This window comes from Aegilops tauschii, chromosome 7 (genome assembly GCF_002575655.3).
Source record: "Aegilops tauschii subsp. strangulata cultivar AL8/78 chromosome 7, Aet v6.0, whole genome shotgun sequence".
In the NCBI taxonomy this organism is placed as follows: Eukaryota; Viridiplantae; Streptophyta; class Magnoliopsida; order Poales; family Poaceae; genus Aegilops; species Aegilops tauschii.
This window is the reverse complement of record NC_053041.3, coordinates 574,351,217-574,363,633: the sequence shown is the minus strand read 5'-3', so window position 1 is coordinate 574,363,633 and position 12,417 is coordinate 574,351,217. Positions and strand designations below refer to the sequence as shown.

At 57.2% G+C, this 12,417-nt stretch overlaps 1 protein-coding gene across 1 annotated transcript; it reads right to left on the bottom strand.

The window, feature by feature from the left end:
- Positions 1-313: 313 nt before the first annotated feature.
- Positions 314-5,496, bottom strand: LOC141027425 (uncharacterized). The gene is made up of 3 exons (XM_073504455.1): positions 5,143-5,496; positions 4,152-5,011; positions 314-3,875 (listed from the first exon to the last, which is right to left on the bottom strand). Exons 1-3 carry the CDS (start codon positions 5,494-5,496, stop codon positions 314-316), a joined length of 4,776 nt encoding a protein of 1,591 aa, XP_073360556.1.
- Positions 5,497-12,417: the final 6,921 nt, after the last annotated feature.

Sequence of the window (12,417 nt, the reverse complement as noted above, 5' to 3'; positions counted from 1 at the left end):
AAAGATGCGAGGGCGCATATCGCTGGCACAGCTCGTCGAACTGACGGTCGTCCAGCTGCTGCTCGTCGTAATACTGTGGCTGTGACTCCCTTGGCGCTAACGGGCCGGCTGGCCGCCCCTCGCCTACCATCTTGGAGTAACTGGTGCCTGTTCGTGGATGTTTCTTTTTGAAGTGGCCAGCATTGCCGGCATTTCATTAATTTAAGCAGAAGGGAGAGTGACAAGGGGTGATCAAGTGATCAAGAAAAGGGAAAATTACAACTGCCCCGTAGGTGGAAGGGAACTGCGGGTCCAAACTCGTAGGGCGATACTTTCAGGTCACTTCCCCAAAGGGTAGCTCGATGCACTTTGCCCCGACCATTCTCCATTGCTCCATGTCGCGTTTGCAGGCTTCAATGACGTGCCTTGCGTTTGCCTGCTTCCCTCTGAATGTGCAAGCGTTGCGCTCTAACCATATGTGCCAGGAGATGAGTGCCACAACGGTTTTAACTCCCTTCCTGTGGCCTGGGGCGGCTGCCGCTATAATCCTTTGCACTCGGTCCGTTGTTGTTGTTCCACTGTGCCAGAAGGCCTGGTCCAGAGAGGCACAGCCGTTCCAGGTTGCCCCCGCGTGCCAGACTTGCAGTGCAACCGGGCGCTCCCAGCAGAGATGAACTGAAGTCTCGAGGCAGCGCATACACATCGGGCAGAAATATCCATTTTCCCAGCCTCTCCTTTGCAGACGATCATTACACCATAATCTGTCAAGGTGCAGCAACCAAACGAACATCTTGATCTTGCCTGGCGCCCAGACTTTCCAGATGATGGATTTGAAGGAGGTAATCTGTCTATTGCTGAATTGGGCATTGTACGCTGAACTTGTTGTGTAGCATCCCGAGGCGCTGAGCTTCCAGGTAATAGAATCTTCGGTTCCCGGGATGATGGCGAGGGCAGCCTGCCTGATTTCCCTCGCAAGCTGCACCACCTGCAGTGCAATGGCATCGGGGTCACCTTGCCTCAAGTCCAGGATCCATCTGTCATCGTGCAGCGCGTCCTTGACCGAACGGTTCTTCCTGGTTGATCTTGCAAAAAGGGTGGGGAAGGCTTGGCAAAGTTGTCGTCCGCCTAGCCATGAGCAGAACCAGAAAGACGCCGTTGCTCCATCGCCGATGGTCATCGCAGTGGATGCAGCAAACAGGGCCCTGTCTGAGGCGTCGCAGGGCGTGCCCGTCCCGACCCAGGGCCTTTCTGGGGTCTTCCAGGATTGCCATAACCAGCGCAGATGTAGAGCCCTGGCAAAACGAGGAAGATTGTGAATGCCGAGACCACCATACTGCTCAGGCGTGGTCACCGTGCTCCAGCCCACTTTGCACTTTCCACCGGACATCTTCTCATCTCCTGCCCAGAGGAAACGCCGCCGTGATTTGTCTACGTCTTTATAGAACTTCTTTGGAACTCGAAGGGCTGTGAGCGCGAAGGTGGGCATGGCCGAAAGTATGCAGCGCACTAGGACACGCCGACCAGCCAACGACATTAATCTGCCTTTCCAGCCGGCAAGGCGAGCCCGGATCCTGTCCAGAATGGCCTGAAGATGCACTGGTCTAATGCGCCCCATCGTGACTGGGAGGCCGAGATATCTAATCGGGAACGCCGTGGTAATGCCACCAAAGTTTTGAAGAACATCAGCCATGTCTATGTCGTCGCACCTAATGGGAGCCGCGAGAGATTTTGAAAGGTTCACCCGGAGTCCCGTAGCGTCGCCGAAGAACCGTAGCAGCTCAACAAGACTATCTACTTCCTGACGTGCAGGGTTGATGAAGATGACAGCGTCGTCAGCATATAAGCTCGTGCGCATCCTCGCCGCCGCGCCCGGGATGGGATTCAGCACGCCCACCCTAGTGGCCGCATCTAGGAGGCGATGGAGTGGATCTATGCAGAGGATGAAGAGAAGCGGTGATAGGGGATCCCCTTGTCGGATCCCACGAAGATGGATGACAATGTCTCCTGGATCGCCGTTGAGAATGCAGGACGAGGTGGAGGAGGATAGCAGCAGGGCGATCCAATCCCTCCATCTGGCCGAGAAACCCAGCCTCTGTAGCAATTCTAATAGGTATTCCCAAGATATGCTATCGAAGGCCCTAGCTATATCTAGCTTAAGAAGAAGTGTTGGGGTTTTGTTCCTATGAAGAGGTCGGACAGAATTCTGCACGTAAAGGTAGCTGTCATGGATGCATCTCCCGCGCTGAAAGGCCGTTTGAGCAGGCGAGATAATCTTGTCAATGACGGCCGCTAGTCTCATGGATAGCACTTTTGTGATCAGTTTGGCAATGGAATGTATCAGGCTTATAGGTCTGTAGTCGTTCATTCTAGTAGCCTCGTCCTTCTTGGGAATGAGGGCGATCATGGCTGAGTTGACTTCGGTAAAATCACCTTCAGCTAGGTTGTAGAAGTGATCAAAAACTGCCATGACGTCATTCTTTATGGTGCCCCAGCAAGCTCTGAAGAAAGTTCCTGAGAAGCCGTCAGGGCCTGGAGCTTTCTCAGATGGAGATGCCATGATAGCAGCCCAAACTTCAGGTTCCGAGAAAGGATTGTCCAGCCCCTCGTTTTGCATATTTGGCATATCCAACTCCTCCCAGTTGATGGAGCAACGCCTTTCCTCCTTTTTCCCCAGCAGATTTGCAAAGTGGTCGTGGGCAATTTCTTTCTTTTCCTCGTGCGCAGTGACTGTACTCGTTTCAGTTTGCAGGGAGTGTATAAAGTTCTTCCTCCTTCTGGAATTGATCTTTGCTTGGAAGAAGGCCGTTCGTGCATCTCCCGCCTTGAGCCAGGTTAGCCTTGATGCCTGTCTTTTCCTTGATCTCTCCACTGCAGCCAGTCCAAGGGTACGAAGTTTTAGTTGTTTCCTTAGCCAGAATTCCTGTTGTGTCAGTCCTCTTTTTTCTTGAGCTACATCAAGTCTCAAGATTACTTCACACGCCAGATGAAACTGAACCTTTGCATCGCTAAAAAGAGTCTTTGCCCAAATTTTGAGATCATGCGTTGTCCTCTGCATCTTCTTCTTGAGCCTGATGATTGGGCAGGTGTGATTAACAGGGCGCTGCCAAGCTCTTTCAACTGTTTCATGGAAATGAGGGAAACGTGGCCAGAAGGACTCAAAACGGAAGGCAGCTCTTTTGCGTGGCGCCGCAGTGTTTGCAAGCAGTAGTGGGCAGTGATCTGAACATGCTGTTGCCGTGGCCATCAGCATAAAAGAAGGGAAGAGGGCATCCCATTCCGAGTTGCAGAACACTTTGTCAATGCTGACCATCGTTGGATTTTGACGCTCGTTTTTCCATGTGAACCTCCTATTTTTGCATTTGATCTCTCTTAGGCCTGCTCTATCGATCGCTGCTCTGAACATGCCCATGATCCTCCTGTTCAGGTTGAGATTGTTCTTGTCACGGGCTTCATAGATGATGTTAAAATCTCCGTTTAGCAGCCAGGGTTCTCCTTGTGGTGGTGCAGCATGAGCTATTTCAGCAAGGAAATCATCTTTTCTCGTGTCGTCCACTGGCCCGTAGACAGTTGTGAGCCAGAAATCAAGCCTGTCCTGGATCAGAGACACTTTTCCGGTGATTGAGAAGTTGCCGACTGCGTGCGTTACGAAACTGACCATACTCTTGTCCCATAGTGCAACAATTCCTCCTCTAGTGCCGATCGCTGGAAGAACGACGCACCCATCTAATCTGGCCCCTCCCAGCTCTCTGACAACACTGGGCGTCCAAGATTCTAGCTTAGTCTCTTGCAGACAGAGAATGTTTGTCCGCTGCGCTTCTGCTATCTGTCGCACAGCAGTTCGCCTGGCTGGCGTGTTCAGTCCCCTAATGTTCCAGCTTAAAATTGGACACTTTGTACTACTCATCAAGAATATAGAACAACTCTAAAAGTAACAACACCATCGACGAGTTCCGACAGCTATTACCATTGAAAGGGGAATGTAAATGCAACTGATACACAGCCATACTAGCCTGGGGCCGTCGTCGACCACCAATAGGCCCCAAATATCGACGACGAAAGCTAAACCACCTACCACTACTGATACAGAGATGAACTAGAACTAGCTCGAGCCGGCCTACTGTCGACCGCTGTCGGAAACTACTACAGATGAAGAGGAGCACTAACATGACTACACTCCGGCCTCCTCGGCTTCAGCTTCAGGCCCTGCCATGCCCACGGCCACGCGCAGCGCCTCCTTGTTGAGCCTGGTCAACTTGGCGATGACGTTGATGTCGTCGTCGGAGAGCGGCTCATCGAACCTGCAGATGAGGGCTTCAGCCGCCTTGGCAGTCATCTTCTCCTTTGGACCTAGCAGACCCAGACCCTTCACCAGGCGTAGCGTGGCGCGCTCGGTGACAGGTGTGGCGTTGTTCTGAGCAGCCTGACGAGCACCCTGGCGCGGGGGTGGCATGGAAGTTGCTCTGGACTTGGCCGGGGCAGAGTATCTCCTGGACGGTGGCAGTGGCAGCAGGGCTGGTGTGGGGCTGGTGAAGAGATCTCGAGCAGCAGAACCAGGGTCTTGAAGCTCCAGGTGGCACACTTGCTCAGTGATTTCTCCAAGCTGCATTTGAACTGTTGTTGCAGCTGTGGGCGTTCCGCAGTTGAAGCTTGCAGGGTTGCGGGATGGCCCGGATAGCGTTGGCCCGAAGTGATCCGGTCCGGCCATCTGGGCATCTTCATGCTGCCCTTTCCCTCTGTTAGAGAACTTCAGCGGCGCGGCCAACACAGCTTCAATCTCGGCGTCGAGGTGGGCAGCGTCAGCCTTGGCCGGCTCCATGGCGGTGATCGGCTTCTTTGCTTGGGCGAAGAAATGCTCGAGGTCATCGTTGAGGGCTTCAGAGGTGAGGTGAGCGGGCAGAGCCGGGGCGGCCGCGGACGTGTCCTGTCTTGCACTCTTCTTGGGCCCGTGGCCGCTGGTCTTGCGTCCGTGACTGTTGGTCTTGCGGCCCTGTCCCTTGGAACTACCAGAACGGTGACGCGTCGGTGGCGAGCGCTGCGGACACGGCGGTCCCTGGACGAGACCTCAGCCTGAGCTTGGTGGCCGCGCCCGCGGCCCAGAAGCGTGTCCTTCCAGGATCTTCTGCCGGCCCCGTCGTTGTCGGGGTCCCGCCTGGAGCCGCTTACGGGCATGCCCCGGCAACCAGTGTCCACCACCGGGGCGCGGGCCTGCCGCCTGTGCGGCTCCTCGCGCTGGTCGTCCTCAACATGCATGGTCCAGGTGCCGGGGTAGGTGCGCGGCAGCGCGTCATCGTCGTCGGTGCCGGAGGATGGCAGCCCGCTCTGCGCGGAGTGGGAGGAGCGAGGGGAGCGCGGGGACCAGTCTTCAATGAGATCGATGTGGATGAGGAGGTCGAACCGCGTCGCGCCCGGAGGAGGCGCCACTCTGCGGTCCGGCGGAGAGAAACCAACCGTCTCCTCCACCCGACCGGCGCCCCGCGGAAGCTTCCAGTAGGTGTGCCTGGTGGGGATGAAATCCATGTCCCACACCCAGACCCAGCAGGCAAAGGTCTTGGTGTGGTCGCGCTCCAGCGTGCGGCTGTCGAGCCGGTCGACGCACACCTTGTCGCCGAGCACCTCTTGCGCCCCCTCGATGGACTAGTACTGCATGGACATGTGCTCGATGACGCAGCGGACATGCAGGTTGAAGGTGGCGAAGCCTGCATGATCGTCCTCGCGCCAAGGCTGGATGGCGAGGTTGATGCCGTCGACGCGCAGGGTGCCGCGACGCACAGCGTTGGCATGGTGCACCGGCTGGGTGAAGACGACTAGGAAGTCTTCGGGCTGGTGAGCAGTGACCCGCAGCTGGTGGGGCGGGACGCAGAGCTGGGCCTCGAAGGCCCGCCCGGCGGCCGTCGGGGATGTGGCCGTCACCCCGTCCAAAGCGCGCAACGTCACCGCATGCTGCGTGAGGAAGAAGACGGCCAGCTCCACTTCCACGGAGGAGACCCCCACCTTGTGGCTGGTGCGGGGGCGGCGTGCGGGGTCAGACAGGCTCAGCTCAGCCATGGAAACTGTGGGCAGGTGGGCGAGGGGCAGCTGGTGCGGCGGAGGAGGCGATGGAGGCGGCGGTGACAGTGGGGGGAAGTGCAGGCGGGAGTGCACCGGGGGGCGGGGGGCAAGCGGACCTAGCTTAGCAGCAGCAGGGCCACCCGGGCCATTGCGAGGATTTTGTGGACACTCACGGCCAAAATGTCCCGGGCGCTCGCAGATGATGCAATGGAGTGGATCTCTACAGTCTTTCCGGCGGTGGAGCTTGCTGAGGCATCGAAAACAGCGGCCCGGAAGCGGCATAAGAAGGCCTCCCGCCCCCCGACCGCATTGAACGCAGCCCGGTGATCCTGGGAGCGGTGCTGAGCGGGCCTGCTATTGTCCGGCAGGCTAGAGGAGCGGCCGCAGTTCTTCTTGGAGGAGACAGCCGTCCATCCACCGTCCGGCCCCAAAGAGGAAGGGGTGACTGTGGAGGGCGGGGCAACTATGATGGATTGGAGACGGCGGGTGGGGGCACATCAAGATCCGCAGGATCTGCAGCAGAGGCGACTATGAAGGATTTAAGTCGCAGAGCCGGTGGCTCCGGCACCGCAGCCGAAGAGCATTCACCACGATGCTGAAATGCCGGATCTGGGACGGGGAGATGCCGCAGCTATGGAGCACGCTAGGGGGTGGAGTAGCCGTCTTTGGACCGATGGGCGAATCCAGGTCCCCCGCAGCGGAGCCGCAGCTGGATCCGGGCCGAGGGGAGCGCGGCGCGCCCATGCCGCCGCGAGGGGGGGTGGGCAAGGAGGCGCAGTGGGGTGGCCGTCGCGACCGGAGCGGCCAGCGGCGCGGTGGGGGGGGGGGAGGTGGTAGGGGAAGCCAGCCACGGTAGTCCTCCTATCTTGTATGAATCCCTGTTCGTGGATGTTAGAGATATATTTGGGATACTTGTATTTGGTAGTCTAGAATTTGTAATCCGTCTCCTACCTTATCTCCAGGAGAGGCGTCTTGCCCTCCAAGTCTTGTACTCAATATATACTCGCCCTCGAGGCTCAATAATACATCCATCATATTTCAATACAACGAATATTCCACCAATCCCTCTCTCCCTTCTAACATGGTATCAGTTTTTGGGTTCTAAACCCTAGCCGCCGCCGCCGCTTCCGCACCCGCGCGCTGCCCTTGGGCGGTCGGCCTCCATGACCGCTGCCGGGGGCCGCGCCGCCCGTACCTAGGATTCGTCCGCCGGCCGTGTTGGCCGGCTGCCCTAGAGAGTCTTTTTTCCCGATCCTTTGATCCGGATTTTTTCTCTCTCGCCGGTCGCCTTGATCGGCGTCTACTTTTTGGTTTTCCGGTCTATGTGATCCGATTTGCGTCGCCCACCGCCGCCGTCGACCCCGTGCGCCTCTACTCCAACACCGGCGCGATTGGCCGGCTTCTTCACCGACCCGGCGGCCTCGCGCGTCGTCCGCGTGTCTGCCCGTCGGTCGCCCCGACCCGGCAGCCTCGCGCGTCGTCCGCGCGTCGGCCCGTCGGTCGCCCCGACCCGGCAGCCTCGCGCGTCGTCCACGCGTCGGCCCGCTGGTCGCCCCGACCCGGCGGCCCTTCACCGCCGCCGTTCGCGCGACGGCCCGCCGTCGATCTACGCCGGCCGTCACCACCCTGCTCCGACCGGGACACCTGCATCACCCCGACCCGGCGGCCTCGCGCCATGCGGCGGCCAATCATAGCCGCCTGCCGCCCGCCGCCGCCGGCTTCATCTCGGACTTCGCCGCCACCACGCCTCCACCGAGTGGCGTCCCCGACCTCGCGTGCGATCGGCTTGATCACCCGCTCGCCGCCGCGATCCGCCTCATCTACGCCGCGGGACCGACCTGGCCCGTCGGTTACGCGCGCCTCCGCAGGTCCTGTGAAGATCGTCCCCGAGTTCAGCGCGCCTCTCCACCGATCGAGCATCGGGCTGCCGCTGCATCGCCCCGTCGGGCCGCAGCGCCGCCGCCCCGTGGTTCTTCTCCCGGCTGCACCGACCCGCGTCACCGCCGCGTGGCCCCTTCGGGCCCAGAGGCCGTCAGCTCCAGGTCGTCCCTGTGGCCGCACCTACCCTTGCGCCGCCGCTGCGTCGCCCCGTCGGGCCGTAGCGAGCGTGGCACGCGGTCCACGCCGCCGTCCCGAGGCCGTCCCCGCGGTTGCACCGACTCACGAACCGCCGTTGCGTCGCCCCTTCGGGCCGCAGCGTCGCGGCCCGCGGTCCCGGCCGCCGCCCTGAGGTCTTCCCGCCGTCGCCCCGACCCGCCTGCTGCCGCTGCGTCGCCCCTTGGGCCATAGCGCCACGGCCCGCGGTCCACTCCGCCGTCACCGCGCGTCGACCTCCCTTTGTATGCACCGCGCCGTCTCCCTTGGCGCGGGAACGCCATCGTCCGCGCCGGTCTTCGTCACGCTGTCAGGGTTCTTCGCCTACTTCGAGCACCGCCGCCGCACTCCTAACCTAGCCGTCGCCGCCGCTCTTCTTTGGCCGCCGCCGCGGCTACCTCCATAGCTGCCGCCGCTGCCCGTCCACCCCATTTCGTCTTCGTCCAACACCAGCTCGTCGCCAGCGTCGCTGTCATCTACCCCGACCGCTTCATCTACTCCGACAACCGTGGGCGACATTGGCCCCGCGTCGATTGGCGCCGCAACCGTCGTCGAGTCCTTCTCTGCTGGCCTCTCCGACCTCTTCGACATGGCGTACAGCTCGTGCAGGTCCCAGTCTACGCATGCCCGGTGCTGGCAACACCGCCGCGTGCCTTCGTCCACGACGTGTCCCCGGGCCTGGCAAGCCTGGTGCGGCGCTTCATCAACTTCGTCTTCGACCGTCTACGCATGCCCGGTGCTGGCAACACCGACGCGTGCCTTCGTTTATGATGTGTCCCCGGGGTTGGCAAACCCAGCGCGACGCGTCGTCAACACCATTCTCCTTTCTGGCGCATCACTTCTTCGACACCACTGCGCCCATGACTAACTCGGCGCCTCCTTGCGCCTGCGGCTCCACGGCAACTCCCTCGACACCGGCTACCCCGACTCGACATCGACCACGGCGTTCTTCGCGCGGCTACCTCGACCACGGCTACACCACCCTACGCTCTCGGCTACATCGACATCGGCACAAAGGGCTATCATCCGCTTGAGCAACTCGTCGGCTTCCTCTACAGTCAACGCGTCCGCGACGCGACACCGTTCACGACGCTCCCGCTAGGACTACGGGGGGATGTCAGTCCGTCGGCTGCTATTCTCTCCAGTCTAACCGTCCGCGACGCTCCTGTTGTTCGCAACGCTATCGCTACGACTGCGGGGGATGTTAGAGATATATTTGGATACTTGTATTTGGTAGTCTAGGATTTGTAATCCGTCTCCTACCTTATCTCCAGGAGAGGCGTCTTGCCCTCCAAGTCTTGTACTCAATATATACTCGCCCTCGAGGCTCAATAATACATCCATCATGTTTCAATACAACGAATATTCCACCAATCCATCTCTCCCTTCTAACAGTGGAGGCCGATCGGATCCGCCGAGCAGAGCACACACGTACGTACCTATAGGCAAGGCTGTGATCGGGGTGGAACGAAGCGGACGGGTTGTTGCTGAATTTGTAGGACGAAGTTGAGCTACGTAGTGGAGGACTCGGAATCCGGCTCGGTCCTGCTCGGCCAGGGCGGGAGTACGCCTCGGTTCACCTCTGCACGATTTATAGCAGAGTCCACCTCGGTTCAGGAGAAAATAAGCAGAGATCCGGGCAGGTACGAGATTGGTTTCTCTCTGAACTATGGTCAGCGGGAAGGGGTCGGCCGCGCATCCGGATGGAGGTCGACCACTCTTGGAACCGTATCTTTGAGTTTTGCGCGTTGTTCATTAAGGAAGAAACGAAAGTTTCATTAGATACAAGGCTAAAAAGGAACCCGACTAAGAAAATGGCTGATACATAGTGTCCTGGGGAAAAATCTGACAGTAAGAAATGTAGGGAAAATGAGCCTGATCTAACGAGGGTCGGTGGATGACACAATGGTTGAAATATGTATTGTTGCCACGATTGCTATAAAATGCAATTGGGGTGTTTAATGTATAAGCGTTAGTAGTGGTACTATCAACAAAAGTCACAGTGGTAGTGCTTAATATCGAGGAATTGCAACGGCCTAACTATCAATAAAGTCACAGTGGAGTATTGATAGAGGGGGAACGAACAGTGGTGGGAGATGGAGAGAAGGAGGAGCACTAGGTGGGTCTGGGAGAAGAAAATAGGAAAGGGAATTAGGGACTGATGTAGAATTTCTGCACACAAAATTCATACTACTAATGCCATAGTTGCCGCCAATCTCTTTATTACCCACAAACAATTTATTTTCATATTAAACACAACAACCTCGCTAAAAGCACTAATCTTTCATTGATGACGCATCCATCATATATTGCATGTTCATGCGCTATTTGGTTCCCCTTGCAGAGGAAACACTAGTTGATCAATTGAAGTCTTATCCTTGCAGTTATTTTTTTTCGACAAATGGAATATATTAATATCAAGATGATACCAATTACACCCAGCCTCTGCAACAACATAATATCCAAAGCAAGTCTAGACATCACGGATGCACACAGCCAAAAAAAATAAGAAGAGAAAAAAAACAAAGGCCCCGTCGAAACAAAGAGAGGCTCACAGCTGCAAGAGCACCACCAGTGATGGCAACACGTAGACTCCGAAAAGGATTCTTCAAAAACGACACCTTCATGAAGGTTATAGTGCACAAACACTATCGTCGTCCGGTCCAACCATCATAGTTAGATCCTGGATTTTCACCCTGGAGAAGGTCCAATCTCCAAACAATGCCTTCAACAAGGAAACGACTAGGAAGCCACCATTGCCAGGTACAAGACCTAGGGTTTTCACCCCAGAAACTAAGACCGCCAAGAACAAAGTCTGCCAGTGTTGCTGCCCCACTCGTCGAGATTACTGCTGCAAAATTCCAATCGTCCAACACGCAAACTTCTTCCGATCTGTCCCATCCAGTTTTCTTACATCACCCATTACCAAGTTCACACAGTATAATTGTGTAGAACATATGGCCTTCGATCCATCTAGACATACCAACCTCCGTTAATTTTTGGCCGACGAGGTAGATAATACGATGTGGTGGTGTCGCCGCTTGTGCCTTGTCATTCTGATCTGTGCGTAGCGCCGAAGATCTCGTGCAAGGCCACACAATAGTACCAAAGAAGAAACATCTGTGGGCAGTCGCGGATTGCATCATGCCCCTTGCCTCCGTCACTATGGACGACCGCGGCTGGAGGGGTGCACGCCTCGTGTGACTGAACGCTGCTGTCCACGGTGAGATTGCCTCCACGATCTTGGCCAGGGTTGTCTCGGCAATCAGATCAGATCAGATTGACCATGGATATGGGGATGGGAGAATGAGCTAGGGCGAGGGGGAAAAGGAAGGAAAAGCTGAGGACGCCTCGCCGCCGCCGTCCGCCGTCGGACGGCCTCCTTCGTGAAGGCTGAATAAAACTGTTGCTTATTGATGATTTGGTGCGGCATACAAGAGTATATAAGAGGGTACAAACCGACTTGGGGTAGGGGTACAAAACTGACTTGGACTAGAAGTCGTATACCATATTGAAGCGAGCGATCTCGGCCTTGGTCAGGTAATCCTTCACAGATAAACCAAAAGGGTCAAATTCAGCCGAAACTAGATTGTCGCAAGTAAATTGGCGAACAGAGATAAGATTTTTAATGAGGGCGGGTGCAACTAGAACATCGCGAAGTAAAAGAGGTTTGGTGGAAGAGGGAAGTTGAGCCTGACCAACACAATATATAGGAATAGATGATCCATCTCCAAGGATAATGGAAGGGAAAGGAGATTTAGTGCAAGAAGATAACCAATTACTAGATGCAGACATATGACTAGAGGCCCCTGAATCAAAGATCCAATCCGTACCTGAGTTTCCTTGTGCAGTAAAGTTATTCATGGCCTGGAGAAAGGCAGCTTGATCCCAGCTCGGCGTCGCAGGTGAGGGTGGCGACGGAAGCAGTGCCGGCGGATACGATGGTGAAGGCAGTAGGGCCGGTTGGGGAGTGTAGTAGGCATTGGCCGGCTGTGGTGGGGGTGGCGTCGGGAGCACGGCTGGCTGAGGTGTGTAGTAGGCGCCGCCGTCGGTGCTGTAATGACCATAAGGAGCATACGTTGGGGCGGCGTGATAGGCATTGGCCTGCTGTCGGGGGTTGAGAACCCCGGGAGCACCAGTAGGTGGCCGAAGGCCGGGTTGCCAGGCACCTGAGTATGCCGGCGGAGCACCGAGGGTGGACGGAGCGGACCAGGGCATGGGCCATGCTTGAACAAGCCCCGTCCAAGGATCATGAGGAGGCCGCCATGCAACCGCAGATGGAGCATTGGTGGGTGG

What these genes read in the sequence shown, in the direction of transcription:
- LOC141027425 (XM_073504455.1), bottom strand. Translation starts at nt 5,496, where the DNA reads ATGGATTTCATCCCCACCAGGCACACCTACTGGAAGCTTCCGCGGGGC. An exon ending in CTGGTTGCCGGGGCATGCCC is followed by an intron (nt 5,012 to 5,142) that starts GTAAGCGGCTCC and finishes CCGTGTCCGCAG; the next exon opens with CGCTCGCCACCGACGCGTCA. An exon ending in GAAGCCGAGGAGGCCGGAGT is followed by an intron (nt 3,876 to 4,151) that starts GTAGTCATGTTA and finishes CTTGATGAGTAG; the next exon opens with TACAAAGTGTCCAATTTTAA.